We start from the raw sequence: 27,228 nt of genomic DNA, 5'->3' as shown, positions 1-27,228 counted from the left end.
CCCTTTGTCACATCACACATGTATGACTGCACAAAAACAGCAATTAGCATATATTACAGTACTTGTCTTATAAGCAGCTGTCTTGCCTCCATAAATGTATTATTATACATGATGAGGACTTGACTGTTTGCTCTAAGAGGAGTGGAGAATGTGCAATCACACCTCCAATTTCTGGTTCTATATATATATATATATATATATATATATATATATATATATATATATATATATATATATATATATATATATATATATATATATATATATATATATATATATATATATATATATATATATATATATATATATATATATATATATCTGGGAGTGTGAGATGTTTAATCAAAGTCTTATTAAATGGTGATTATGAGCCTATCTAATGTAAATCCTGCTGCCTTAGCTGCCTGTGAGTGCAAGACATTATGATGTATGATGTGAGACTGGTTCACGGGATACAGCGACCCCTGCACGCCAGAAGCTGAACTGCTATGGTCTTGTTTATGCCTGACAGAAATATGATGGCCGTGTCGAAAAAAATATAAAAAAACAACAACACACACACACACACACACACACACACACACACACACACACACACACACACACACACACACACACACAAAACATACAAACAAATAGAAAAGCACTCTAAACGTTACAGGTAAACAAAGCAAGTAAAATAGTAATATTATTATAAATATTCAATATACAGCAACATCCAAATTAATTTACGTTTAAAATGTATTGTTTTGATTATTATATATTTAGGTTTTGACGGTGAAATGTATTAAAATGACATTAGTGGTAGACACTAATTAAACAGTGAGATATAATATTAAGTGTTACAGTCGAATTAGTTGAAAGGAAAGGTGATTCATCTTATTGTGATTCATAAATGACTACAAGGACAAATGGCGAATTATTCACAGAATACAATGTCCTGCTGTCGGCAGCCACAATTTTCTGCTGCGCGCAAGGGAAAGTTTGTCTCTTGTCGGTTTCTGTACTTGCACCAGGAAGCTGTTACAATTTCATTCATTCTGCACAGTGTGTGCGTGTAGTATTACAAAACTTAATTTGAAAATGCGTCGAAGAACCGAAGCTCAAGCATCAAACAATGACTCTGTCGGTGAGGATAGACAGGTAATTCATCGTTAACGATAGCGAGCAGCTGGTAGCTGCTATACATGCAGATCTCTGTTAGCTAACATTAACTGACTGACTTTAGTTTACATTAACATGTTCGCCAGTGTTTGTTCGGTCAAGTCAAAAGCTGTCAGAGTTTGTCAGCTGCTGACGTTTTCCTACGTATAAATTACTGATCTGACACTACTAACACTAAGTGGAGCATGACACAGTATCCGACAGTGTCTTCAGAGAGAAGAGGAAACCAAACCCCCTTGAAAAAACAGCAATTTCAATAACTCTTTGATTATTTTTTGGTTACTTGCTCCAACTTTACTCCTAATTTATTTTTATAACAAGTCATAAGAAACAGCTCTTTTATTCGGCATGCGCTCAGGATTATAAAAGAGCAGTATTTGCTTGCACATTTCTTGCAAATCTTCCACTAAAATAACTTTAAGGGTTTGCTAGCAATCAAATCACTAGTGATATGACAAATCTATAGTCAAAAGTATATATGAATATGTACAGTATGTACATAAAATGTACTTCTTTTTTTTTTTTTTCTATAACTGTAGGATGCTGAAGTCAAGTTAATGTTTGAGTTAATGCTGCATTTTCCTCTGTACATAAACTAGGAACCGGATCAAAGAGCACACATCCAAGCTGAAGCTGAAGGCAGGCTGTCTTTTGGCTCAGTGCTCATCAACGTTGGAAAGTGTTTACTTTTAATCATCATCATCCCTCCATTCCTCAACTATGCATCTCTGCAGAGAGAAGGACAGATGCTCCTACCTAAAGGTGCTCTCATCTCAGGCTAACTAAGTCATTGCTCCTTTCAGTTTAATATTATATCAACCAGCAAAACAGTTTTTTTTTAAATGATATGTAATTTGTGTTAACTTCCAGAGGGAGATAATCAGTCAGTTTTCTATGAGGTTTTAATGAGAAGTCTGTCAAGCCTAATCTTTCTTTCTATTCCTTCCCTTCTTACATCCAGATGGCCAGATTGTTGATGTTGGTTTGGGTCAAAAGATGCATCTTTTGTGCAAAGGGCACGGAAAACCAGTTGGTAATAAGTCCTATGAAGATATTCCATGATCTGCCATGCATGGTTTCCTCAAGAGTTCTGCAAATTTTTCTGGCACATGGCTCCATGTCTGTGTGGTTTGTTTGTGTCTTTTAACTGAGCCCACCCTTGTTTTTCTGCAGTCATACTGGATGCACCAACTGGAATGTCCTCAGACGTTTGGTTGCATGTCCAAGAAAATGTGGCCGCACTGACAAAGGTGAGGAAGTTTCTGTGGATTGCAGTCTGTAGCTGTATTTTGAAATGATATACAGAAATATTATCATGTATATCCAGTATATTCATTTGTATTTCTGTGTCAGATTAAGGGGGGTTGTCAGAACTGATATAAGATTCACTGACTGTGAGTCAGCTGACGTGACCAAAGAAATCCGCTGTGATGAACTTACTCTAGAATCAGTTGCTGCTAATGTGCCATGTTGTTCTGTTGTCAGGGGCGTGTAGGGACAGTCCTTGCAGTGGCTCTGCCACGTCCTCTCTGCTCAACAAGGACTCGGTACAGCGGAAAGTCCGGGCTGACAGCCTGCCCCATGTTGTTTGTCTGAAATGTGACCCAAATGAGGTCACAGGCTTGTTGGGGAAGGGCCTAGATACATCTGAACAGCTAAGGCACGTAAGCAGTGACAAAACAGACATACAGTGGGCTGTTTACACCTGTATCCATAGCTTAGTTTTCAACATTACTCAGCCATCATGCATTTTTAAAGTGCGGACACAGGATAGGGCGGGGGCCGAGTCCTTATGGAGAGCATCTCATGTGTCTGTAGAGCATGGTGTTGTTTAAAAAGCCCTCTAAGTCTATGGCTTCCCTGTTTGTTACACTGCTCAGGTCTGCACCTATGACAGAATGGGACTGGGCTTCAGCAAGCGGCTCATGCAGAATGAAACCACAGGAACTGAGAAGGTTTGGGGAATGTCAACGTCTGGACGGTTAGTATACGACTCATTTTGAGTGCATGCTTTTTTTTTATGCCACTCGTCGCTGCTATACCCGAAGTCTACATTGTAAACCTAACGTCACAGTTTCAAATCAGTGCTTTATCACCATGAAGTGGTTTCTGAATGAGTGAGTGGGCAGTTAAACACCTCAAGGGCCATCTGCCTCATTTTTCTCTTGTTGCTGAGTTTGTGAAATTAATTAATGGAAATTTTGAATGAGATGTGGGCCAGTTGTACAGTGGTATGTGGTGCAGGTGAATCAGGGTCTAATAGTGCTGATTCTGGGGGCCTTTTGTGATGGCTGTGTCAGTTTCAGTTTGCGTAGGAGAAGATACAGCGAGTCAAACTCCTTCTTGTCATCAACAGAGGATGCTGATGAAGGTCAGATCTATCTAATGTCTGTTTAACATCCAAGGCAGTTCTTTTATGTGGATACTTGAGCTTAATAACCCAAAGGATGGCACTCTCTGCGGCTGCAGCTAACAGTTATAAGGGATTCATTGATCCCTTCATTTTTCACCTATCACCATTATCAAGTCACATTTTCAATTTGTTTGATATTTAGCTTCATACCTAAATATATCCAAAACTTTTGACATTCCCTTCAGCCTCAGCTGTACTTTGTGTTTAGTGCTAATAAGCGCATGTTACACTGGACTGAGATGACGAACATGGTAAACATATGCCTGCTTAACATCAGCGTGTTAGTGTTGTCATTGTGAGCATGTTAGCATGCTGACATTAGCGTTTAGCTCAAAGCAGTGCTGTGTCTAAGTACATCCTGACAGAGCTGACTCTTGATAAAAGAGTAGGGCTGCAACCAGCAATTATTTTTAATAGGAAATAATCTATTGATTATTTTTGTTATTACAATTAGAACAGTGAATAATTCCCATCACAGTTTCTCAAAGCTCAAAGATGATGCTGTCACATTTGTTGTTTTGTCCGACCAACAGTCTAAAACCCAAAGATACCCGTTTTACATTTAAATACAAAGCAATAGAGACAAAAGCAGCAAATCTACACAGTGGAGAAGCTGTGACCACAGAAAACCATAATTGGTTATCAAAATTGTTGCTAATTTTCTGTCGATTAACTAATTGACTAATTGTTTCAGCTCTATAAATGACACTCAAGCTAAAGCCCAAGCCTGCTGCGTTGCACGCACTGCAGCAACACACATCAGATTCACTGTATTATCAATCTTTCCTTGATTAATGGCCCGCATGGGACTTATTAATGATCCAGCCAGCATAAACTGAAGTGTGCATGGACACACTTCCTCAGCTGAGCACACCACAGCCCCGCCACGCCCTGCCTCACACTGCCGTGGGATTGGGTTGTAACCTTCCTTCGTTAAAGCGCCTTAAATCTGCCTAAGGGATGAGCGGACGTGGCTCGCCGACGGTCAGCAGTCTAGTTTACCTTGGCATCTGGCCCAGAAAGCGGCCCGACGTCTATTTCAGATGCAAGCAATCAATTTCCCAGAATTCAATATCTCAAGAAGTGCGATGACTACCTAACCTTAACCCTTGGAGTCTTGTGAAAACTCTTCATTTCAGTGTGACAAGTCGGCTTTGATTTATTAGCACAGCAGACCCAGGACAGCAGCTGGCTCTCAGAGAGGAGCTGCTGCGTCTCCTGTAATGATGATGCTGTCTCTGATGATATAAGTTTGCGGGGGATTGTTTTTCCTGCGGGTTGCAGGCAAAAGGAGCCAGCAGTCCCCCCGTATGCTGCCGTTTGGGTGTCAACAGTGCTGTTTATTTTGGTGCCATGTCTGGAAAGATATTAAATGGAAAACTAAAAATACTGCTGACCTGAGCTCCATTCAGTTGTTGCTCTTCTTAATTTTTAGATAGGATTTGTAACATTTCTTTTTTCCCCATCTTTGGTTATTTTTACTTTTTCATAATCACTTTCCTGTTGGTTCTTCATCAACCTGTTGACGAGCAGATTCATTCGATTAATGACGGCCAGTCGTATTCATCTCTATAGCGGGAGCCTTCGTCGCAGCTGGCTGAATAAATAAACCTCCTGGTCCAGTTTGCAGCATGTCCTGGTTTTGTGCAGAGACAGATGAGTGTTGTTGTTGTCTTCCAGGATGGTGGATGATCTGCACCGACTCCTGCACGCTGCTGGTATCGCCAAGCCCCTCATCCTGGTGGGCTCTGAGCTCGGTGCACTCAACTGCAGGTTTTACAGCCACATTCATGATGTGTAAGTATTGCATGATGGACATATTTAAAGGATGGCTCAGCTTGCAGAACTTCAGGAGGGAGACTACTCAGCTTGTGAAAACAGTTGTATAAGTCAAAGTTAAAATCACCCCGACTGGGCTTAGGCTTACATTGAAGAGCTGCATTACGAACTTGGCTTGTAGTTTAAAAGATGGGATTTACCAGATAGGTTGGCTGAATGAAGTTACGCTGTTGCATTATGGGAAATGTAGGATCCATAGCTTTTGTGCTCGGCCCATACAATATGCTTACAACTTAAAACTTACTGCTTCAATTCTTTTTTCATCTGTATCTTATGAGTCACCCAGTTTTATTAAAAGTACAGCGTGAAATTGCTGAATTAGCACTTTAATAATTATAGAGTCAAGGTGATCTAGTATAACATATGTAAAACTGCTTATTTGAAGTAATCGACTCTTCGGGTAACAATAGTCACTCTAAATTCATCCTTCCCGGGTGGCAAAATGAAATTGCTGACACAGTCCAAAACTTGTAAATTGGCGAGTGGCGTACAGAGCAGCAACACAAAAGATAGCATCCAATTTTAATTTGATGTACTTATTTACTGGTTTTATGTAAGGAGGTCAGTGCACATGAATAGACATTGCTGTAAATAGCCAAAAAGGCTATTTTATATCTGTTCTGTCTCTTAATTAGAATATAAGATTATATTTAAAACAATCATTGAAATAGTTCCTAACATGCATAGCACTAATGAAAAGAGAAAGGAAAAGAGAGAAGATTAATGTCAGTAAAACTCATCAGTGTGCTCCATTAGGTGCTCGTTAGAACGTGCAACGCAGAAACACACACATGGAAACTGAGGAGTGTTGATGAAATGGGCAATATTCAAGTTAAAAATATGCACAAAACAAGACAACATTGTTCTTCAATATTAGGCACTAATTAAAACATGCAAATCAGAAGCATATAGTGCACAGCCACATGCATGCTACAGCTAGCCGTGCATGGAGAAACTCATAAATCACTGTGGCACAATAAAAGCAACCAGAACAAAGTGTGTGCCCACTTCTCGAATATGCACAAACCCTGCTAAAATGCAATAAAGTAAGTTAAAGAATAAGGTTGATGTTATTCTATAATTTTATTTTTATTTATCTGATCTTATTGCCAACAAATCCCATGAAAAGAAGCCCAAACCAGCAGTGGTTGGTCTGTCTTTCCCTTCTCCTGTCTGTGGCACGTAACAGCAGGCATTTCAGCTCCTATTAAAGATGTAATTCTTCTAAAATGGGTCTCAAATATGTAGTTTTGTTTTACAAAAAAGTCTCAGTAATATGCTACAACAGCTGGGTACTGTAATTTTTAGCAAACGCCACTCAAACATGAATAGATATGATGCACTAGTTGGGGATTATTTTCAGCAGTGGATTAATTTGTGTTGAGAGCATTTACGGCAGCAGGATGGTGTATGTGAGATGTGAATACCATGTGTGTTCATGGCAATGAAGGAACATGTCACCCAGTGCAACAGTGTGGCTCACCATGTAGTCTGTGGCATCCTTTCATGGGATTTCTTGATAATATGAAAATATAGAGTATTACCGGACTTATCCTTTAAGTTTCTGACAAATCTGTACTAAAATCTAAATATACGTTCTCTCAGGATTGCTCTGCATCATGTGCTACGCAGCACCTCCCAAACTTGCAGTTAGAAAAATATATTCCAGTGTCTATTTCCATCATCCCCATAACTCAGCCATCCCAGAGACAACATAGTGATTAACGTGACAACTAGCCCATACCAGGGATGAAAGATTTAGTATTTAATCAGGCCCGATGTTGCCGCCATTAAGTCGTGAGTGGATGACACCTTTCCAAAGGGGAGCATCGCCCCTGGATGTGGTGTACGTGTGGTCATCTGTCTGCGGGGACAGAGGACATACGAATCTACTGAAAGACAGACGGGATGACGACATCCATCTCACACTCATTACGACCCGGGCTGGGAGGGTAAAGTGGACAAGGGTCGTCAACGAGTCTTCCTTCATCTGAGTGTGTGTGTGTGCGCGCACGTGTGTGTGTGTGTGTGTGTGTGTGTGTGTGTGTGTGTGTGTGTGTGTGTGTGTGTGTGTGTGTGTGTTATGTTCTCTGTGTCCTCAGGCAAGTGTCAGACCTGGTGCTGATTGATCCCATCCCAGAGGACATTTTTGAGGAGGACCAGTGGAAAGAGTACTGGTGAGTTTGTAGCAGCTTTCAGGGGCGTAGGAAGGACAGAGCTAGGAAAGCTGAGGAGAGGAAGGAAGGAGCGAGAGGACGAAAAGAGAAGAGGAGAGAAGATGGAGAGATGTTGGAGAATCAGAAACTGTGGTGGGATGTGAAAAAAAGCGGAACGGAAAAGAAGATTGAGAAAAGAGGAGCGCGGAAAGGAGCAAAGAGGACGATAAGGAGCTCTGAGGGGCAGAGAGGAGCAGATAAAACGCGAGAGGCAGGGAAGAGGAGCAGAAAAAAGGGAAATGTATGAAGGAAAAGGGATTAGAACGAGGAGAGTGGAGGCAGAGACACAAACGGGTTTCACGAACCAAGCTCCAAACTTCCCTCCTTGGCTTTTATGGCAACAATAGTTGATTATCTTTGCTGGGTGGAGCTCATTAGCATGATTAATTGGAGGCCAAAGAAACTCATTAGCTGATCGCACTCCTTTAGCATGAAACAGATGAGGCGAGATCGAGGGTTTGTGGCGGTGGTCGGGACTGAGTGACAGCGAGTGTAATAACACTGCTTTAATCCCCCCGGCGAGATGTATGTCAAGTGGTAGTCATTGTCACAGCACATATCTCATTATGCATTAATTATCATAAAGGGGGGACGGGTTGTTATTAATGATAACCGAGGGTGCAGAGGAAGTATGTTGGCAGAAGTGTCAATTATGCAACGCGAACACTTTCTCAGATTGTTTACAAGTAAAGCGCGTCATGTGACTGCTGAAGAGACGAGAGCGAATCAGTTCTATAATTTAGCAAACCGTGCTAAGCTTTTAGTCGGAGCAGCAATGGCTACATGCTAACAAATCTCTGGAGTCATCTGGAGTGTTTTTTTTTTTTTGTCACTTACAAAGCAGATCAAAAGGCTTTTCTTGCTTAAATCCCAGATTTTTATTGCAACATAGCAGGATCTCTTATTTGAAATTGTGCTTCTGTAAATAATTACACAAGCAATTTGGGATAAAATAAGTGGAAAAAATACCTCATTTCCCTATTTTACTGTGTGTAAAAGACAGCCAGTGGCATTCTGAACCAACATTTGTCCTTTAAATAATTCTAGTTAGCTACTGAACCAGGACTGAACCTCTCTCCTGTTCTACGTTGTAAAGCCATGGTAATAGTATTAACGGCTTTTTTGACATCAAGAAATACCCCCACTGTATATTCATCGTCTTCTGTTGCGGTTGATACTTTCATCCTAAGTTCTGTCACTGTCAGCAAAGTATTTCTAAGAGTTCAAAAACCATTTCTGTGCACAGAGTATATTTCATGATGTCATCTAGAAACACCAGCGGGGAGTTGATATGTATCGCAGGCGTATGGTAAAATCAAGTAATCTCATTTCGGGCATGACTCATGACTGTAGCTCCGTCCACCAATATTAGCCTGCAGCTTATATAAGCATGAGTCAAGCCAGATAAGAAATGGATCCCTGAAAATGGCCTAATTTGTACGTGACTCAAAGTGGAGCAGCACCATTTATCAGGGGTATGTGTCCAATTATCCACTGATTAATATGCATTCATTTCACTGAGTACATGACAGTGCAGTCACAATCCAATTATTCTGCGGAGAAGCAATGGAGGAAGGAAATAAACCAAAGACTTACATTTACTCCATAAAAATTATTTTATCACCAGTGCCTGAATTCCAGGGGCGAGTAAAAATAGAAACAGGAGCGGGATATACAGTATGAAGACACGAGGGCAGCACAACATCCGACCGCCGCTCTCATTCTTCAACTTAACCCTTCTTTTTTTTTCACTCAGCAAGGTTGCATGTAGGTGTGTATTTCTTTCCCTTAGATATGGGTTTATTAGCTGTTGAAGGTCTTACAGTATGTGGTACACAAGATAAGTAATGCAGAAGGGAGCAGGGCTGCACCTGAGCAGGATTGCAGGGAGACTGTATCAGCCTTGCACTGGGACTGGAGGATTTACACATCAAAGACCTGCTCATTAACAGAGGCTCACTCCCGAAATTAGTTATGTTACATCGTACAAAATGAGTTGCCACCATCTCCTGAGAATGGTGTGTGTGTGTGTGTGTGTGTGTGTGTGTGTGTGTGTGTGTGTGTGTGTGTGTGTGTGTGTGTGTGTGTGTGTGTGTGTGTGTGTGTGTGTGTGTGTGTGTGTGTGTGTGTGTGTGTGTGTGTGTGTGTGTGTGTAAGTAAGCATTTGCTCGCGTGCACTTGTTGTAAGGGGTCAGCTTTCTTATTTGGGATTTTCCTCTGCAGACGTCGCAGCATGTGTCTCATTTCCTCTCGAGCATAGATAATGCTTCCTGATGAAAAATCAAGCAGTGGGTCTATCGTCAGAGATTAGGAGAAGCCCCAGCGTACGTCTGGACAAATTGCATTCTGGGCGAGAGCCATCGGTCTGAGTCGCTCAGTGCTGTCAGTCTTTGTTTCAGCAGCTCGTGCAGTGGAAGCTTTCCATCTCTTCACTCGAATACAGACAGCAATATTCTCTACATGTCTGCATGACGTCTTGCTGTGTAGGTGCATCCCTGTTGTTTGCTTACTTTGTACTGTATCATTGCTGGCACAGAACATACACTACATGGCCAAAGCATGCGAACAGATGACCAATATGTGATTGAAGGATGCCTCATTCCAAAGTTGTTTCCACTAATATACTGTAATAACAGCTTAGCCTCTGCCTCAAGAACATGAGAGGGGTCAGCTGTTGTTGCTGGGAGTTCCTCTTCATCCCCATGGTGTTGAGCTGGGTTGAGGTCAGGGCTCAGGCGGCTGTTGAAACAAGAAAAAGTCTTTCCCGAACTGTCGCCACAATCTCAAACAACACTTGTGTCCAGAGTATTACTGGATGCTGTGACATTTAAGATTCCCCTTAATGGGAACTGAATTCATGTTTCCACTTTACTGCCTTTGTCCGCTGTAATCCCAGAGAGCACGGGCTCTTCTGCTGTGTCCCACAGCAGGGCGTCATCCCATGAGCCACGCTGCCCTGGTCCTGTTTGGTACCAGGGCCAGCTGTGGCCAACCTGAGACGGACTACCTGCCCACAACCAAGCTGTTTCTTTTGCTTATCTGATTGGCCCGTGTGTCTGTGCTGGAGGCTGGAGAGGCAGCTTTGTTTTTAGAAGCTTCTCAGTGGTCAGCTCTCAGTGTTTCTGTAGCTTCTAAGTGAATCTCTGTGGTGGCATGCCTGTACTTTCAGATATGAGCCACAGTACTGTTTACTGACCACTTTCAGCCGTATTGGAGCTGTGTTAAGCTCCTGCCAACGTGTGTTGCCCTGTGGAAATTTGCATTGTGCCAGCATGGCTTGAATGGTGGTTACTTACAGATCAGCTAGGTGCGAGTATCCCCACCTGTGTGGAAAACAGCATTAGAGCTGCTGATTAGTCGCTCAACAGAAAATTATCCAGCAATTATTTGGATAATTGATTAATAGTTTTTTAAAGTACCCATATTCTCTGATTCCAGCTTCTAACATGTATTTTTTTTTTCCATTTTTTTCAGTCTTCTATAATTATAAATGCAATGTATTTGCTTTTGGACTGTTTGTTGAGCAGGAGAGAGATTTGAATGTATCACTTTGGCCTGAGGGATTTTGTAATCAAGTGATTAATTGATAAATCGAGAAAAACAATCTACAGATTAATCGAGTGCTATAGTAATCAGGCTGTCTGACTCTCTAGTTGACCATCACTGGTCAGAAATGCTGGTCAGAATCAGGCAAAAGCCATCAAAGGTAATGCTAAACATCACTGAAGGAATGACACTGATAACACTGACCTTTCATTTCCTGTTGAAAATAAGGAATTTGGCTGCGCACATACACACTCCGTGTGTGTGTGTATGCGTGTGTCTGTCTCCTGTCTTTCTGCAGCCGTGTGTGTGTGTGTGTGTGTGTGTGTGTGTGTGTGTGTGTGTGTGTGTGTGTGTGTGTGTGTGTGTGTGTGTGTGTGTGTGTGTGTGTGTGTGTGTGTGTGTGTGTGTACGTGGAGTACAAAACTAATTTACCCCATGGGGAATATATTTGCTCAGAGAGCAGAAACAGTGGGGAATGCTCTCGTCTAATGGGATGGTCCTTACAGTTTAATGAATGCTGATTGATTGGCAAACTCTCTGTTTTAATGTACCGTTACTGTGTTTAGTGCAACTCCATACTCAGAGGAGCACCACTTGAAAGTCTGCTCATCCCTTTCCTCTGCAGCTCGCTTCTTTTAAGTGTTAGTCATCAGTAGTTTTTCTTTTTTTAAATGATAATTTGAATAATTTGGGTTTGATGCTGAGACACAAACTCTGTAGTGTGACAGTGTACTGGGCGCGTCCTCGAGGCAGCGCGTGAGGTGACGAGTGCCTCAGGGTGGGCCGAACAGAGCTGTGACTGCAGGCCTGGATGGAAGCCTGGTTGAGTTATGTGTCCCAAAATGCAAACGACACTTTCTGTCCCATTCATCATCCGGCCTGTCATTAATATGCTCAGCAAGGCCTGCACGCAAACACACACGGGGACCATGATCGCACAAACATTCCTACACATACATACTGTGTGTACACAGCTTGCTGCAGTGTGGAGCAGAGAAACGTGTTTTGCTGCTCACCTGGAGCCTGCTCTGTATGACAGGCGGCGTATGACTGTCACTTTGACTGACGACTGTTCACTCTCACAACTGCTGCATTTGCTTTGATTTATAAGCCGGGCAGGCTTTAATATGAGGGACAAGAAGAGTGTTTCTATCATTCCTCACTGCACTTTGTTAGCAGATAGATTTACAGGCACAACAGAATCTTCTCTTCTCTTCTCTTCTCTTCTCTTCTCTTCTCTTCTCTTCTCTTCTCTTCTCTTCTCTTCTCTTCTCTTCTCTTCTCTTTAATTTACCACCATAAGTGACATTACGTAATCTCTTAGCGTTTGCTCGTTCTCCTGCTCCCGATCTCCTCTGGCTTCATTGGTAAACAGTAGCAGTCAGTGATGACATATCCAGCCTCCTCCTAAGAGCCCATTCGCTTTCACCGTGAGCTGCGTTCAATAACCCACTGGAGCAGAGCCCAGCTCTAAACCCCGCAAGGGATCCTCGGCTGAGATTGGCAGCAATCACCCGGCCATGGGCCGATGGATGGATGAAGGGAGGGAGGGAGGGAGGGAGGGAGGAAGGGAGGGAGATAAAGAAATGAAGGGAGAGAGAAACAGAAAAAGTTGGGACAATGGGAAATAAAATGAGGCAGCAGGAGAAGGTGCAGCCTGACAGAAGCATGGCGCAGGGACTTTTGATTGACTCAAGCTGATAAAAATGGGTAAAAAGTCTTTCAAGTGGTTCATCCCTGTCAAGATTTTTGGTGTAGATTGAGAGAATATATTTGAAATGTAGAAAATGTTTATGTGTATACATGTTATAGTATGTTTTGTGCGGTGATAATTCAGCCTCAGTCAAAGAAAAAACACCAGAGTTCGTTTATAGAACACAAATTCCACATTCATTCCACAAATCTCAAGGCTTCACAGTGTTGTTCTGTAATGGCTCCCATAGTGTCGGCCTCCTCCCTCAGTCCTCTCCTGACTCAGCTGCCCCCCCACAGATCCTCCCCCTTCATCCAGAGACTCCCAGACGAGCCAGGAATGCCAATTAATTGTAATTAGAACCACTGTAAGCGTAACTATTGCTGTTACGTTCCACTAATGAAGCAGGGCTGCTGCGGCCCCTGTGTATTTACCCCAGTGTAATCTATAGTATTGATGTAGGCGGGAAGGCTGAGAGCAGACCGGGGATGCTGGGATCTGCCTGCTATTGGCTGTGATGCAAGAGTGACACCTTGTGTTTATACTGGACATTACACCTTTAAATTAGTCTTGTTTAGTTAAGAGGTTCTGCTTATTCCCTGTTTAGTAGTAGTAGTAATTGTACATATTTTCAAAAAGGGTTTTTCGTGACCCAAAGTTACAGCTTTAAATACAATATAATTGGTCTCCATTATACAGAGAGAGGTCTAATAAAGTAGCCTGGTAGCCTTTGAATTCCCACTTCTCAAATTTCTTCAGCGATTCAAATCATGAATGAATGACGTGAAACAAAAGGCCTCTTAGGTGGGATTATCAGGCTAGGAATAAAGCAGATATGGCGATAAAAGGAATGTACAGTAATTATGGTGGTTAGAATACATCCTTGAGTACTCACAAAAGCAGAAGCAGCATAGTTTATATTAGATGCCAATCAAGTCGTTAAACAGAAAGGAAGCAGAATGCATTTACTGTATCAAGGAGAAGAGCTTGGTCTGTACCAGCTCTATATGGAAAGTGTCCTGAGACAACTTCTGTTGTGATTTGGCGCTATACAAATAAAATTGAATTGAATTGAATTGAAAGCAGTGGTTCATTGTTTTGCTTTGCTTAGCCTCCAAAAATATGCAGCAATATGAAGCAATTAATGATCCCCTATGAGGAAACTGGGCTGTTACATCCACAAAGCTTCAACAAAAAGAGTATATTCCAGGTATGCAAAGAAATACTGTTAATAATCTGAACACAGTGTTTCGAGGATGTACTCTTGTACTCCTTTTCATCTGTGAGAGGCCCTTATTTTTGAATGTGACACCATACAGGTGTGTCTGTGTCCCAAAGCACATTAATATAAAGCTGCCTGTGTGTGAACCGTGCGGTGCTTCATGCTGCACAATACAGGAGCCTGATACTTCACATAATAACTCTGGTGTAGGCCTAAGGGTGCTGTTAATTGGCTGGCTGCTTCCGTTTCATAAAGGTCAGGCGAAAATGTACAGTTTTATCCGAGCTGCAACAGTTTGTCTTCCTATGCCACAGATAAAGCCTGCAGAAAAATATGTGGTAAGGATGATGAAACGTTCACTCTCCTGAGGTCTGATTCGAAAAAAAAAAAAAAAATGTATATGTTTGTGACAGACTGACTTTTTAGCCTTTTTCAAATGTTTGTGTGTGTAGAAAAATGTTTATATTAGCTCCAGGCTCTTGTTAATTTGCATGTTACAACACTTGATGGTGTAATAAAAACGATGATGCTGGTTCCGGTGTTGCGGCACACTGTCGCCTTCTCAAGAGCCTAAAACCTCGACCTTACATGTCCTTACAGGTTCAGGTTGTGGTAAGCTGCTATGGTCCTGTATTGAAAAGGCCTAACAGAGCGCTGAAGTCATGACTTCATGTCTGGGCTGTTCCACTAGCTTCTGTCTGTGCAATCTCTCATTCAGCATTTCTTTCATCCGTCTCTCTGAAAATATTAACCGTGCTCCTGAGATTCACTTTCCATATTCTAAGAATCAGCATCCATTACAGCAGCTGCTATGAGGAACTGAAACCTTTGTGATTTCAACAAAGTTAAACAACAATTACGTTGTGGGCACAGAAAAAAGCTGCCATGAAAAGCACTGCAAGCACTTCTTCTCAGAGTTCATCGTAACTTAGTTTCTTCTCTTTGCATAAAACTCAAGAACTCTCCCCTCCGCAGCCTTTTTTTCACTGAGTTCTAGCTGTAATCTCTGCTGGCTAAAAACTTCTACAGCATTCAGTCCTCTCTGTCCTGCTGTTACTACAGACATGTCTGCGCCAACTGTGACTCCCTCATGGACTCAAGCTGTGATGTTTAGCATGCAAACGTCTAGGACTTCTGGGAAATGATGTTTCTTAAAGGAATAGATATGAAACAAGCAAGATATTAGATTATTTCACCCACACGACCTTTTTTTTCCGAGGCTGGTATTTTAGTTACTAGCATAGTTCAAAATGTCAGTGGGATTGTGAATGATGTTTTTATTATTGTTATTATTATTACTACTTGTTACATAGTTTAGTTACTTAGTTTTTACTCGAAGTTCCTGCTTCACCTTGGCTCTCTGTGGTGACTCTGATGCGTTAATGTGTTTTTAGTGCAAATCTGACATTTCCGCTGTGGTCCTTGATAGAAAAATAGCAAGAATGCATTTGACTACACATTAATGTGACACCAGCACCAAACCAACACAGTGAATTTCTATATCATCATCAGTAAAATCACTCAGTCACTCATTCACACTACCCTTAGGCATAGTTAGGTCTCCAAGCATGGAGCGCCATGTTTGGGTGGTGTTAACTGGTTGGCTGAGTCACTTCAGAAAGGTCACTGATATGTTGTCATGAGGTATTTCGTACATTTTAAACTCTGTTTAATTACATTAAGGGCATACAGTATTTTGCTGTGTAAAACCATGAATGCACTAGAAATACAGAAATGAGATGTGAGCTTTAATGTTCCATCTGCGTTGAACTGTTTAAATTCTTCAAAATATGGTCAATTTGTTCTCTCGCGTGAGACTTAGAGGCCTCATCATGTACCTGTCCACGTCCATGCGCCCTCCTTTCTCTAATACAGTCTGGTCTTTGCTGGATCCCGTTTTTTAAAAAATGTTCCTTTGGCGTAATAGTTAGTTGAGCCTCATGTAATAGTCTGTGTTTAAATGTTCTCTGCTCATTGTAATAGTTGGCAGAAGCTCGTGTAATAGTTCGTGTTTTGCGTGTGAGCAGGCTCTCAGGTAACAGAGGCCCTGCATATGAAATGAGATGGTAATGAGGAGGAGGAGGAGGGGAGCCTTATCACTACAGGGCCAAATTCCGACAGTGAATTGCGCAGTTGTAACAAAAGTAACAGAGCGTCCATTCAGCCTGCACTAATCCAGATGGGAAAGTCAAACAGCAGAAAGTCCACGGCACAAACTCATTTCATCACTTTATTAATTTAGATATTGCCTCCTCGCTCCTGTGGGGAGGAAAAAAAAAGAGCCCCTCTGAAATGACCAACATCGGTGAGGCGTTTTGCTCTACATGGTTCCCCCTCTTCGTCTCCTCCCGTTATCTGTTTAATTCATCCCGCCAATCTTGGCTGTCTTTACCCACTAAATTTCCCTTTGACACGCATGCCTTGCTTCGCATAATCCTCACTCCGGGGCAGAATTAAAAATGGAAAAAAGAGGAGGGAATAGGACAGGTGGCTCGAGAATCCTTGAAATAATGTTCAATGCCAGACCCAGGAACGATTTGACCAGATTCAAACTAGGGGGCTGATAGGGAGAGAGGGTTTTTTTCCCCTTTATTTTTGGAATCAAGGGGTAAGAAAAGGGTGACAGGTGGAAAATGTGCAGAGACTGAGAAGTCCCTTAAGAGCCAGGTCGAAGAGTCAGTTCTAAATTGTGGTGCCAGAATGACTTCGGGGGAAAACTGTGGCAAGGAAGATGAAAATGTCAAAATGTCACTCTCTGGAGGTCTGATTTGAAAAGTTTTTTCTGCCTACATAAGACTGAAAATTAGAGCGGTCGACTTCTTTTCCTCCTCCTGCCTGCATCTGTTATTGACCTGCAGGAACTGTCTCTTTTGCCTTGAAAATGGCAGATACCTTATCTTCATACAGCCGTTTGTGGCAGTTGAACCACCATTCTCCGCCGTTTGTATCAGCGTAATCTGACCAATAAGTGCTGCCATGCTTTGCCGGAGCATAGCTTGATATTTGAAGCTACAGTTCTTTGGGATAGCAGCATGTCATATCAACAACAGGTGAAATGGGTTATTTTACGCATGAAAAGTGCATGTTTATGATGTCGCTTTGATATGATCAGTATAATGGCAGTGAGGCAGCGCTGAAGCCTGCCTGTTGTACAGTAAAATGCAGTATACTCTAACATGCACTGCTGGCTTGTGCTGCACTGTGAGATATTGTTACAACTCAAGTATTTGGAAGATTCAGTGTGGAAATGATTAGTCAGTTAACAGAGTAGTCAAGAAAAAAATCAATCAATATTGATGACAGATCAATTGTTTAAGACATTTATCAAGTGACTCCTGGTTTTGGGACCTTGGTTGTCAGATCGCTCCTCCTCACATTTCTTGTCTTCATCTCTACGGTCACTGTCAAAAAAAGGCAAATCTGATTTAATTTTTTGCAGTACATCCAATATCTGTTGATTTCATCAAAGACCATACATATCAGCCTCATGGTGGTATCAAAAGACAAATCTGGGGATCACCAAAGAAATTGGGATTCACCTTCTGGAAACCATGAAAGTCTACATGAAATTTTCTATCAGTTCATTAAGTGGAAGTGGTTTCAGATGTCCAAAGTGGTGGATCAGTGGACAGATCGAGCAGCGGACATTACCATCAATGGAGGAGCACCACCAGCGTGGCTGAAAGTGTGATGAAATGTGCTGTTTGAGAAACTCAAATGTGAGGATTTCTCTGGTTTTTGTGCTTGTGAAATCACCTTGATCTCTGTAAAACTGCTATTGGCATGTTTCATTGTTTTCTATTGGCCCAAAGTCTCTAGCTAGACTCTTTTCTTCTGTGGTTCCCCGGTGGTGGAACGAGTTACCAAACTCCATTCGTTCTGCAGGGCCCCTCTTGATCTTTAGAAAAAGAAGAAGACCAAACTCATTACTGAACACCTTCTTTCCTAACCCCCCCACCCCACCCACACACACACACACACACACACACACACACACACACACACACACACACACACACACACACACACACACATTCTATGCATTATTTCGTAGCACTGTCTCGTAGCACCTGTGTCTAGTTGAACCAGAAAGTTGCGTTAGGGCACTTACTCTTGTTGTTCTCTCCCGTCTAGAACCTTGCTTGTGATGTATGAAAGTCTCATATGTACATCGCTTTGGATTAAAGCCACTGCCAAATGACAAATTGTAATTGTATTGTTTTGTAGACTGGAGGGTTAATCAGTTAATTTGTAAAATAATCAACAAATTAACCAATATTGAAAATTAGCAGTAATTGAATTAAGATGAACCTTGATAAGGTAGTTGTTACTGTGGGATTGAACGGGGGCACAGTGCTGTACGTCTGGCCAAGATCAGGGCTAAGACTAAGACAAGGACGAGTGTTTCCTGGTGCTGCTGCTGGCTGCGTGTTAGAGCAGGCTGTGCGGTGCGGCGATGGCGGCAGCAGGCGCACGGCCCTATTGATTGGGCTCCACAGGCTGAGACCAGCCAATTCAGAGCACCAGTGAGCCGAGACCGATTGGGCCTCCTGAGTTACAAAATCCCACAGCTCTTCTTCTCTCATCTGCCAAAAAAAGCGCATTTCTCATTCCCCAGGCAAATGTTTTCGGAGAGAAACTTTGGGTAGAAAAAGAACGGAGGACGGCAAATGTTATGTATGACTTTGCTTGAGTTACTGTGATCCAAACCCTTGTTGTTACACTGGCTCCACTATAAGACCTTTTGCATGCTGTTGATATAAAGACCAACTGTCATATACATGCTGCCCGCATGTTTAAAGATTCAAGTGATAGAAACTTGATGGCTACACTCTAATTCTGCACTACTTACACTACCAAAGGACCAGTGTGATTTGAAAGGGGTCGCTGGTAGTGATGAAGCCAAAAAAAATTATCACCCAATTCTGCAGTCTCCCTTAGCTCTGTGGTGCCTTTTAGCATCTTTTCACACATTGTTTTGGATCTACGACCCTCAAACTCTACACAGCTTTGCTTCCAACAATAGCAAGTGGCTGTTTTCAGTGCAAAAGCTCTGATAAACTGAAATCTACTCTGTGCCATTAACAAACATACTGTTGCCATCGACTTCAGGAAGCTAAAGAGCGAAATATTCTCCTGTTTGTGTGTGTGTGTGTGTGTGTGTGTGTGTGTGTGTGTGTGTGTGTGTGTTTTCAGGTATGGCAAGCTGGTGACTTCGCTCCAGGCCAAGCAGTTTTCAGCAGCTACAGGACTGAGCCGCATGCTGACCATCCTCGGGGTAATTGAACCAACAATTAAAGGCGAAAATGTCTCAGAGGAAGTCATCCAGCGGCAGGTCAGGCTAAAACACAAACACACACACCAACAATGCAAAAAAAAAAAGTTTTAACATTGTTTCATGCTGAAGGTGACAGTAGGTCACAGCCGATGTAGAGGTCATTAAGAGATAAATGTAGAAGCCGTCAGGGTGGAGAGGTGCTGCCATACTGTAGGTGTTGAGGTTCATATAGCCTGAAGACCAGATTTGTGCCTTCTACTCTTTCTGGGCTTTTGTTCACCTGATCAGAACCACAGAGGCAAAAATGATGTCTTTTAGGCATTTTAAATTCCATCTTTCCTCTACAGCCACAGGATGGTGCTAGTGTGAGAATAATCACGTCTCCTCCTCAGCAGAGATACGAGTGGATGATGATTACAGGAGTGTTTTGTCTTCATATTGTCAGAGACTGTGAATTTGGCATGATATGACACCAGGCGTCATTTAAAAATAAATGAAAACTGAACCCTGTCCTGGAGTTGACATGATGCTGCAATTGTAATGTATCTCCTGATGCCTGCTGTATTGTAAATTCAGCCTTTTGACAGGTCATACGGTTTGTGAGGAAAAGGCTGTTAATATAAACTACAGGCTTTTTGCAGATGAAGTTCTTCTACAGGGGAGGCTTTTTATTTTGCACTTGTCCATGCTCAGATCTGCTATGGATCTGTTTAAAAAAAAAACACACATATGCATAGTGGTGACACTGCCTGTCATGAAGTCCTGTAGTCATTTTTACTGGATATGGAAAACATCTAATGCAGAGGGGGAGAAGTAATGGATTCTGGTGATGAACAACAACCAATGTCTTTGGTAACATGGGATAATGCTCTCTGTAGACTGACACCTTATTATAGCAGGGAAACAAACACTCATGTTGGGTGCATTTGGGACATAGAGAGAGAGATTATTGCTTGAAAGCTAATTTAGTAGCTGTTTATTGCATTTAAACCATAGTCTTACTTCAAATTCTGTTATTTTTTCTCTTTGGGGAAACAACTTGCGCCTTATTGGCCCTCTGTGAGCACTGCCTGACATCTCTAACATCCATTCAGCATTCATTTTATTCTGCCGCTGTCTGTATGATGTGATGACTCCTGCTTTGGGATGAATGCGAGCAGTTCGTTAAGGCTTCTTGTTCTCTGCTGCCAGCCACCCACAATTTGATGGCAGTAGTGATGAGGGACCTATTTCAGCTTTTCAAGTATTACAGTTGTTGCCAAGGAGATAAGGACATCACTGTGCTTGAATTCTCCAAGGACAGAGAAAGGTTTTGTAGACAGGCTAGTGAAGGTTATAACACGCACACACACTCACAAACTCGCCGGACTCAATAGAGCATGCAGTCCATTTCTCAAGGGCATGTTCTGTAACCACTGCTTAATTGAACTGGAGCAGAATTGTTTGCTGCTATGTTAACAGCACTAAAGCTATCTGGTCTCATCACATGTGGGTGATAGAGACAGTTGAAGGGAATTCTGCTCAGTTTCGGAATTCACATCTATTCTGGAGGCATGGTGAACTTTCGCCACTCTGAGCTGGAGGATCAGAGTATTAAGACTGAGATTTGCAATGGCAGCATGTCAGTATTCTGCCTGGTGCTGCTTCATTGAATGAGCTGGACCATGGGCGTAGGCACGCATTGGTCATATCCCCACCCCTCAATACTGAGAAGATACCAATCTTTCTCCAATATATCTCTTGGTAGTTCCTATTTATTTTCAATTTATTTCTATTTGTTAAGGAAAGCAGAAGTGTGTGCCTAGCCCCCCTCCTGTTTGTGGCCATACATGAGAGTGAGCATACATCGCTGTTGTGAGAATAACCGAGCTCCCTTTGGGGTAAAATCAAGCGCCATAAAAGTGGCGGCACCAAGCTGAAAAGACTAGTGGCACCGTGCTTAAAAGCTGCTGCGTCATATTTTACATGTCAAACGATAAATAAACCAGTGTAGGATTTTCTTTACTACCATCGGACATTAGACAGACGACCAAAACGGCTACATAAAATGTCTTAATGACAGAAAAAGTTAATGTAGGCAGATTGAAAGGACACAATCGGTTACAGCGACAATTAAAAGTGATATTCAACAAAGTCAAATGTATTCTCGTGTATATTCACATAACTGGAACATAAGAAGCATCAGAAAATAATTGATAATATAATAATAATGTTGAAATAATAAATATAAGCTTTGTAAAGATCTGCCTTACAGTACATATGCACGACTGTTACTGTATGTCTGTCCAATTTTGGATTATGGTGTGACATGCGGCCACTGTGGAACAGGTCCTGCCTGCCAGTTGACTGAAGAAACAGATCTCTTTTTGGATGTACAGAGGTCTGTTTGTGCTCAGTTAAGGTTTGAGATCCTTCCACTTTGTCCCAGAAGATGACAAGAAGGGTCACCTGAGTGATCTGAATGAAATGCATTTCTTTTTCCACTCTCCTTTTTATTATAATATTTGAGTTAAGCTTTTCCTGAAAATGCCTGCTGAACACCCCGGTCAGTATATGTATATGTTTACGCAAGATGTCTGACATAGCTCAGTTTTTGTTAAATCCTTACCATCGCTGTTAAAAGTTTGTATCTGATATATATATATGTTGTCTTTTTCTTGTTGAAGGTAATGTAAGTAGTGTATCATAAGTCTGATTTATTTCCTCTATCTCTGTCTCTTATAGAAGTACCTCCTCAGTAACCCTGCCCACCAGAGCAGTGCAGTGGATGAGCATTACTTTATGAATGAAAGTGCAGCTCAAGTAAGGTATGACAAACACTTAGAAAGCCTTTTTTTCAGTGCTTTCTGGATGCATCAGCTATTTGCATGTATAATATGGAAGAGAACAATGAATAGTACACAGATTGAGTAATTGCATTTTTGTTGTTGCTTTTGAAGGGACGTCACAAAGTTTAAGCCCCTCTCCAGCAGGACGTCTGTGAGTGTGATCACTGGGGATTCCTTTGACCAGCAAATACCAGAACACCTAAACCAGGTGAGAATGTTTCCTGTAGCTGCACAACTCCATGATGCATTATTAACACGAGCACAGTGACAGAACAATGCTGTAGTAGCAGTTGTGTAAAACCCATAGTAAATCATCTTTTTCCTGCACCAGATGGTAGCCAAGCTTCAAAAGAGATTTCTGGAGGAGTCCTACCCATCAGCCAATCATATTCACATAAAAGGAGCAGACAGGCGAATGATCTACAAGAAGCCATCTGCCATCAGCCAGCACCTGAGGAAGCTAGTCAACCAACGACAAACCAAACAGCAGAGCGAGTGACCCATGGCCAACATGTAACAATACCCCACACATGGACAGAGTAATCATTGAATATGTTTTAAATATTCATTAAAATATTCAGGTTATCTCCTTACCTCTCCCTGCAGCAATCTGTAGAGATACATCTACATGTTTGGCGAGGTTCATCAAGAAGTCAATTTTTGAACATATTTTTACACAGCTCTGCTTCATTGGAAACTTTTTAATTGAAAATATCTGGAGGGTGTTCAGTGTGATGAAATATTTGCAGTCTTAGATTCAGAAAATCTTATCTTTCTGGTTGTTATTTCAGTCTCTTTACCTGATTGGCCAGTCCCAAAAAATTAATACATTACTCCTTATCAAAGTAAAGGCCACACACGTCGTTGCTCAACCTGATACTTTTTATCTCCTTCAGTTCTCTCTTAATATTCTGCCATGTTATAGCCACAGGCAACGGCACATTGTGGTCCTCTGTCTCTGTTGCATCAGCTTCAGTCATTTGTTACTTGCATATAATTGAGTTACGTCACAACCAGATGAAGACCTCTATTTTTGGACTTAGGTTGATTATGTTTTTTATCATTTGCAAACAGATCATTCTGGCTTGCAAAGCTAAATTTCCTTCTTTGTGGCCAGTACGAACTCTTGTGATGGGTATACAGTACAGTAATGTGAAAGAAAGACCAGACAGCATTGGTTTATCCTGAGGATTTAAGTTTAATTATGACACCACATCAAAATAAAAATTTCCAACAGATCTGGAATTTAATTCCATCCATATACATGCATAGCAACAACGTTTTAAGAAACATTTTCTCCCATAATCAGGACATTGGAATGATCATTTTACATCAGTATCCCCACTGACCTCCCACCCATCTTGTTCATCAGCAATAAACTTAATTCTTGTACAACTTCTTTTTTTTCCCTATGGGGTTACAAATAATTATATGCACAGTCCCCATTTCATAATACTGCTTTCAGTAATGTTCCCTAATTTACAAAGTATTGCATTGAGAGCAAATTTCAAAAAGGGAGACCAAAGTGTATCATCAAACAGAAATACGAGTACTATACAAGAATGCTGCCATCCTCATGAAAACATCCACATCTGAGTTGAAGAAAAGAGACAGGGACAAACAGCCACATATGTATGCAAAGCCATGTGTATATGCCAAAATGTGAGATGCAGGGTTGTGCCTGGTTATCACCCCAAATGGTGATCTTTAAGGCAAACAAGTCATTAGTAGCAATCTGCAAGTGACATTTTGGCCATATACAGAAACTGGTACAGCAAATAAGAATACACAAGTGCCTCAGTAGCTATTTTTGTGTCTAAAATGCATCTCATTTTTGTATTGTCTATTGTTTCATTGAGCCTACATTACAGTGTAAACAATATGTGTGCTACACAAGAATGACTATACAATAACATTACAAACAACTCTGATATAAATTTCATTTTGAATTTAAATTAAGATCACTACTCCTATTAATACTGATTGTAAAATAAATTAATGTGAAAGTGGCACCAATATTATTCTTGATTCATTTTTCTTTTCTTTTTCTTTTTTAACCAATGGTTTTGCATTTTTAAGTCTTAAAACGATGAAAGAAGAAGCTTCTCTTGATTGTCCACAAGCAGCGGTTAGCACTGCATGATGCACTATTCCAGACACAACAGTGTACCAAATCAAAGGAGAAAAAAGGGGTAAAAGTTGGGAAGAAAAGGTGTGGGAAGGAGAAGAAGAGCGTGTCTTATTCTTCTCAACTTATTTTACATGCTCTGCAGCATGTGATGAACAGTAAAACTTCTTATGGGTAATAAAGTTTGACAGGTTGTTGAACTGGATATCACAGAGGCGGCAGTACTTGCCACTTCCAGAGCCGTTCACGCCTTTGTTGGCTGTGGGTGCTGCCTCCTCGCTTGGAGACTTGGAGGAAGGCGACATGTTCTCGTTGGAGTCAGCCTGGTTCTCAGCGGTCCACGTAGGTGAGGGATTGGGAGGTTGGCCGTCTGGCTGGGGCTGGTTCTCCTGCTGTGGCGGTGCTGTGCCTGAGCGCTCCTCTGGCTTGTGCCCCCCATTGACGATGACCATGCCCCGGTTTTTAGGCAGAAGGGGAAGGGACTCCTTGCCCGGGTGAGGACAGCCATTAGCAGCAGGCTGCTGGGGCTCTCTGGTTGTTCCTGTCTCTCCTCCTGCTGCTGGGCCTCCTCCTCCCCCATTAATGCTCTGCTCCTGTTCGCTGGCCTCTCCCTGCATCATTGCCCCCCCAGTCACATAATCAGTTGGCTTTATCCCAAAATACGGAGATATTTGCTCAGGACCTTTGACCTTCTTTATTGCTCCGGGATAAAGGCAGTGGGGCAGAAACATATTCTTGTTCTCATCTTTTGATGGGATGAGTTGGGGCTCAGCAAAACCCTTGAGTCCTGGCACAGGTCCCAGGTGAGGGGGGAACATGCCTCCATTCTGCACCATCACCTTCCCATTGCCATTCTTCTCACATTTGCCTGGGCTCTTATCGTAAACGTCATCGGGGTTGTTATTGCCTTCATTCTTCACATCTGGGAACATGGTCGACTCCAGGCTGCCAGTCTCATTGTGTTGTTGCTGCTGTTGCGGCTGTTGAGTGGCAGCAGCAGCAGCGGCAGCGGCAGCTGTTGCAGGACAAAAGTTCTGTTTGTGCGCCAGGTAATTCTCCACTTTGTTAAAACTTATCTTGCACACTGCACATTCATGATAGTCCAACAGTCTTTTAGGTGAGCTACATGTCTTGTCAGGGACTGGCGAACACTTTTTGCTGAGATCAATGGGAGCGTCTAGCTCCTGCTGCTCCACTGTATTGCCCTTGGGAGCCAGAATAGGTTTAGTGACAGTCAGAGAGGCCTCCAGGTGTTTGGGTACCATACCTGGGAAGATGTCACAGCGGGGGTGGAAGCGTTCTGCAAGGGTCTCTACAGCTTCCTGGGATGTACAAGGGTTCATAGGAGGAACCCCGAGGAAACCTGGCTGACCCATGGGGGGCCTCTGGTGGTCCTGGTCAGGGAGGCACATCTCATACATCTTCCTGCGCTTGCGGGTTCTCATGGTTCTCTGCATGGAGGGTACCTTGTTGGTGGACATGCGTTTCATGGGTGGGTCATGACGAGTGGCACAGTAGTACTGCTTGTGGACCATGTAGGTCTCATGACGGCTGAAAGTGATATTGCAGGCATCGCAGGTTGTCTTGGTTGGGTCATTGTCACTTTCCACCAAACCCGTACTGGGGCTTTTCCCCTCCATCTGCTTTCCATTCAACCTTTCCTCAGCCCCAGTTGGGGTAGACACCTTCTTCACCTGTCCTGCTAGATCCTTATCAGGCCCTTTGGCCCCAACATTGATCATGTCCAACATATTGGAGTTCAGGCAGGCAGACTGCATGAGGTGGTTGTCGGCATCTGTAGGGTGGCAGCCAGCCAACATGCTAACAGAACTGTGACCGCTGTTGGGGCTCACTGCCTCAGGGACCTTATCTGAGAGGGCGGAGAAGTCCGGGGACTTTGCCATGTGTTGCCAGCGGCTGTTACAGTAGTGCTTTTTGTGGACCAAATAGTTGTCCAAGTTGCTGAAGGTGATATTGCATTCGAAACAGGTGGCCCCTTTGGGCATAAGAGGACTGTAGATGACAGGTGGATAGCTGTTCCCTCCATGGCGCAGCCTCCGGTGAACTAGCTCTGACATTTTAGCCAGAATCTCAGAAGCCTGTGGGACTACTGAAATGTCTTGGGAGAAAGCAAACTGAGACAAGAAGGGGCCCATGGGAAATGTAGGCATGTTATGCTGCACAGGGGATGAGGCCAGCCGGGGGCTGGAGGGCTCAGACTTGATCCTAGTGTAAGAAAAACTGGCTTTGCTGCCTGGGTGGGCCTCTCCCTTCTGAACCGACAGCATGGGCTTCTTCTCAGCCTTGTCAGCCTCTCCGTCTGTGCTGGTCTCCTTATTGAGGGCCCCTTTGGGACTTCCCAGCAGAGTATCCTTCCTGTTGGCCAGCTCGGCGCGGGCCTGCTGCTGCTGCTGCTGGAGGCTTTCCTCAGGCCCCCTGGGGGAATGCTCAGTGCCGTCGCCTTCCCTGTGAAGTTTGCTGCCGTGCCCATGTAAGTCCTGATGCTGTAAGAGTTCCCTGTGGCTCTGGAAGCTGATATGGCAGTGATTGCATCTGAAGGCCGCCTGTGACAGGTGAGACATGATGTGATGCTGGAATGTAATAAGAGAATCTGCCGTGTAGTTACAGATTGTGCATTTCAAGCTGGTGCCAGGAGGGAGGCTCTCTTCCATTTTGACACCTGTGAAGGAGATAAAAGGGAGAAATGCTCAGAATCTCGCCTCCCACTTCTCCTTTAGAGTTAACTGTAGAAACCATCAAACGCTCATGCATTATGCCAAGCTTATTCCCATCCACTACATTTTTTTTGCTCAAGGATAAACTGTCAACTATACAAGCTGACAGCAGGATATGTATATTCCTGAAAAGAAATGACAGTCATTTTTCCAAACCTGTTTAAAA

General features: G+C 42.6%; 2 protein-coding genes across 2 annotated transcripts in view; one reads left to right on the top strand and one right to left on the bottom strand.

Annotated features, from left to right (window-relative positions):
• Window positions 1-992: 992 nt before the first annotated feature.
• Window positions 993-24,206, top strand: LOC139333536 (uncharacterized). The gene is made up of 11 exons (XM_070965994.1): window positions 993-1,143; window positions 1,764-1,926; window positions 2,126-2,197; window positions 2,338-2,414; window positions 3,045-3,145; window positions 5,258-5,374; window positions 7,519-7,593; window positions 19,290-19,428; window positions 22,096-22,178; window positions 22,311-22,407; window positions 22,531-24,206. Exons 1-11 carry the CDS (start codon window positions 1,084-1,086, stop codon window positions 22,696-22,698), a joined length of 1,152 nt encoding a protein of 383 aa, XP_070822095.1. The 5' UTR covers window positions 993-1,083; the 3' UTR covers window positions 22,699-24,206.
• The window catches only part of zfpm2a (zinc finger protein, FOG family member 2a), a 115,972-nt gene continuing 112,117 nt past the window's right edge, over window positions 23,374-27,228 (bottom strand). The window contains exon 8 of the mRNA XM_070965993.1: window positions 23,374-27,007. Within this exon, the coding sequence (XP_070822094.1) occupies window positions 24,453-27,007 (2,555 nt within the window). The 3' untranslated portion in view covers window positions 23,374-24,452. The remainder of the gene's footprint in view (window positions 27,008-27,228) is intronic.

Source organism: Chaetodon trifascialis, chromosome 7 (assembly GCF_039877785.1).
Source record: "Chaetodon trifascialis isolate fChaTrf1 chromosome 7, fChaTrf1.hap1, whole genome shotgun sequence".
Taxonomy (NCBI): Eukaryota; Metazoa; Chordata; class Actinopteri; order Chaetodontiformes; family Chaetodontidae; genus Chaetodon; species Chaetodon trifascialis.
This window is presented reverse-complemented; position numbering and strand designations above follow the sequence as displayed.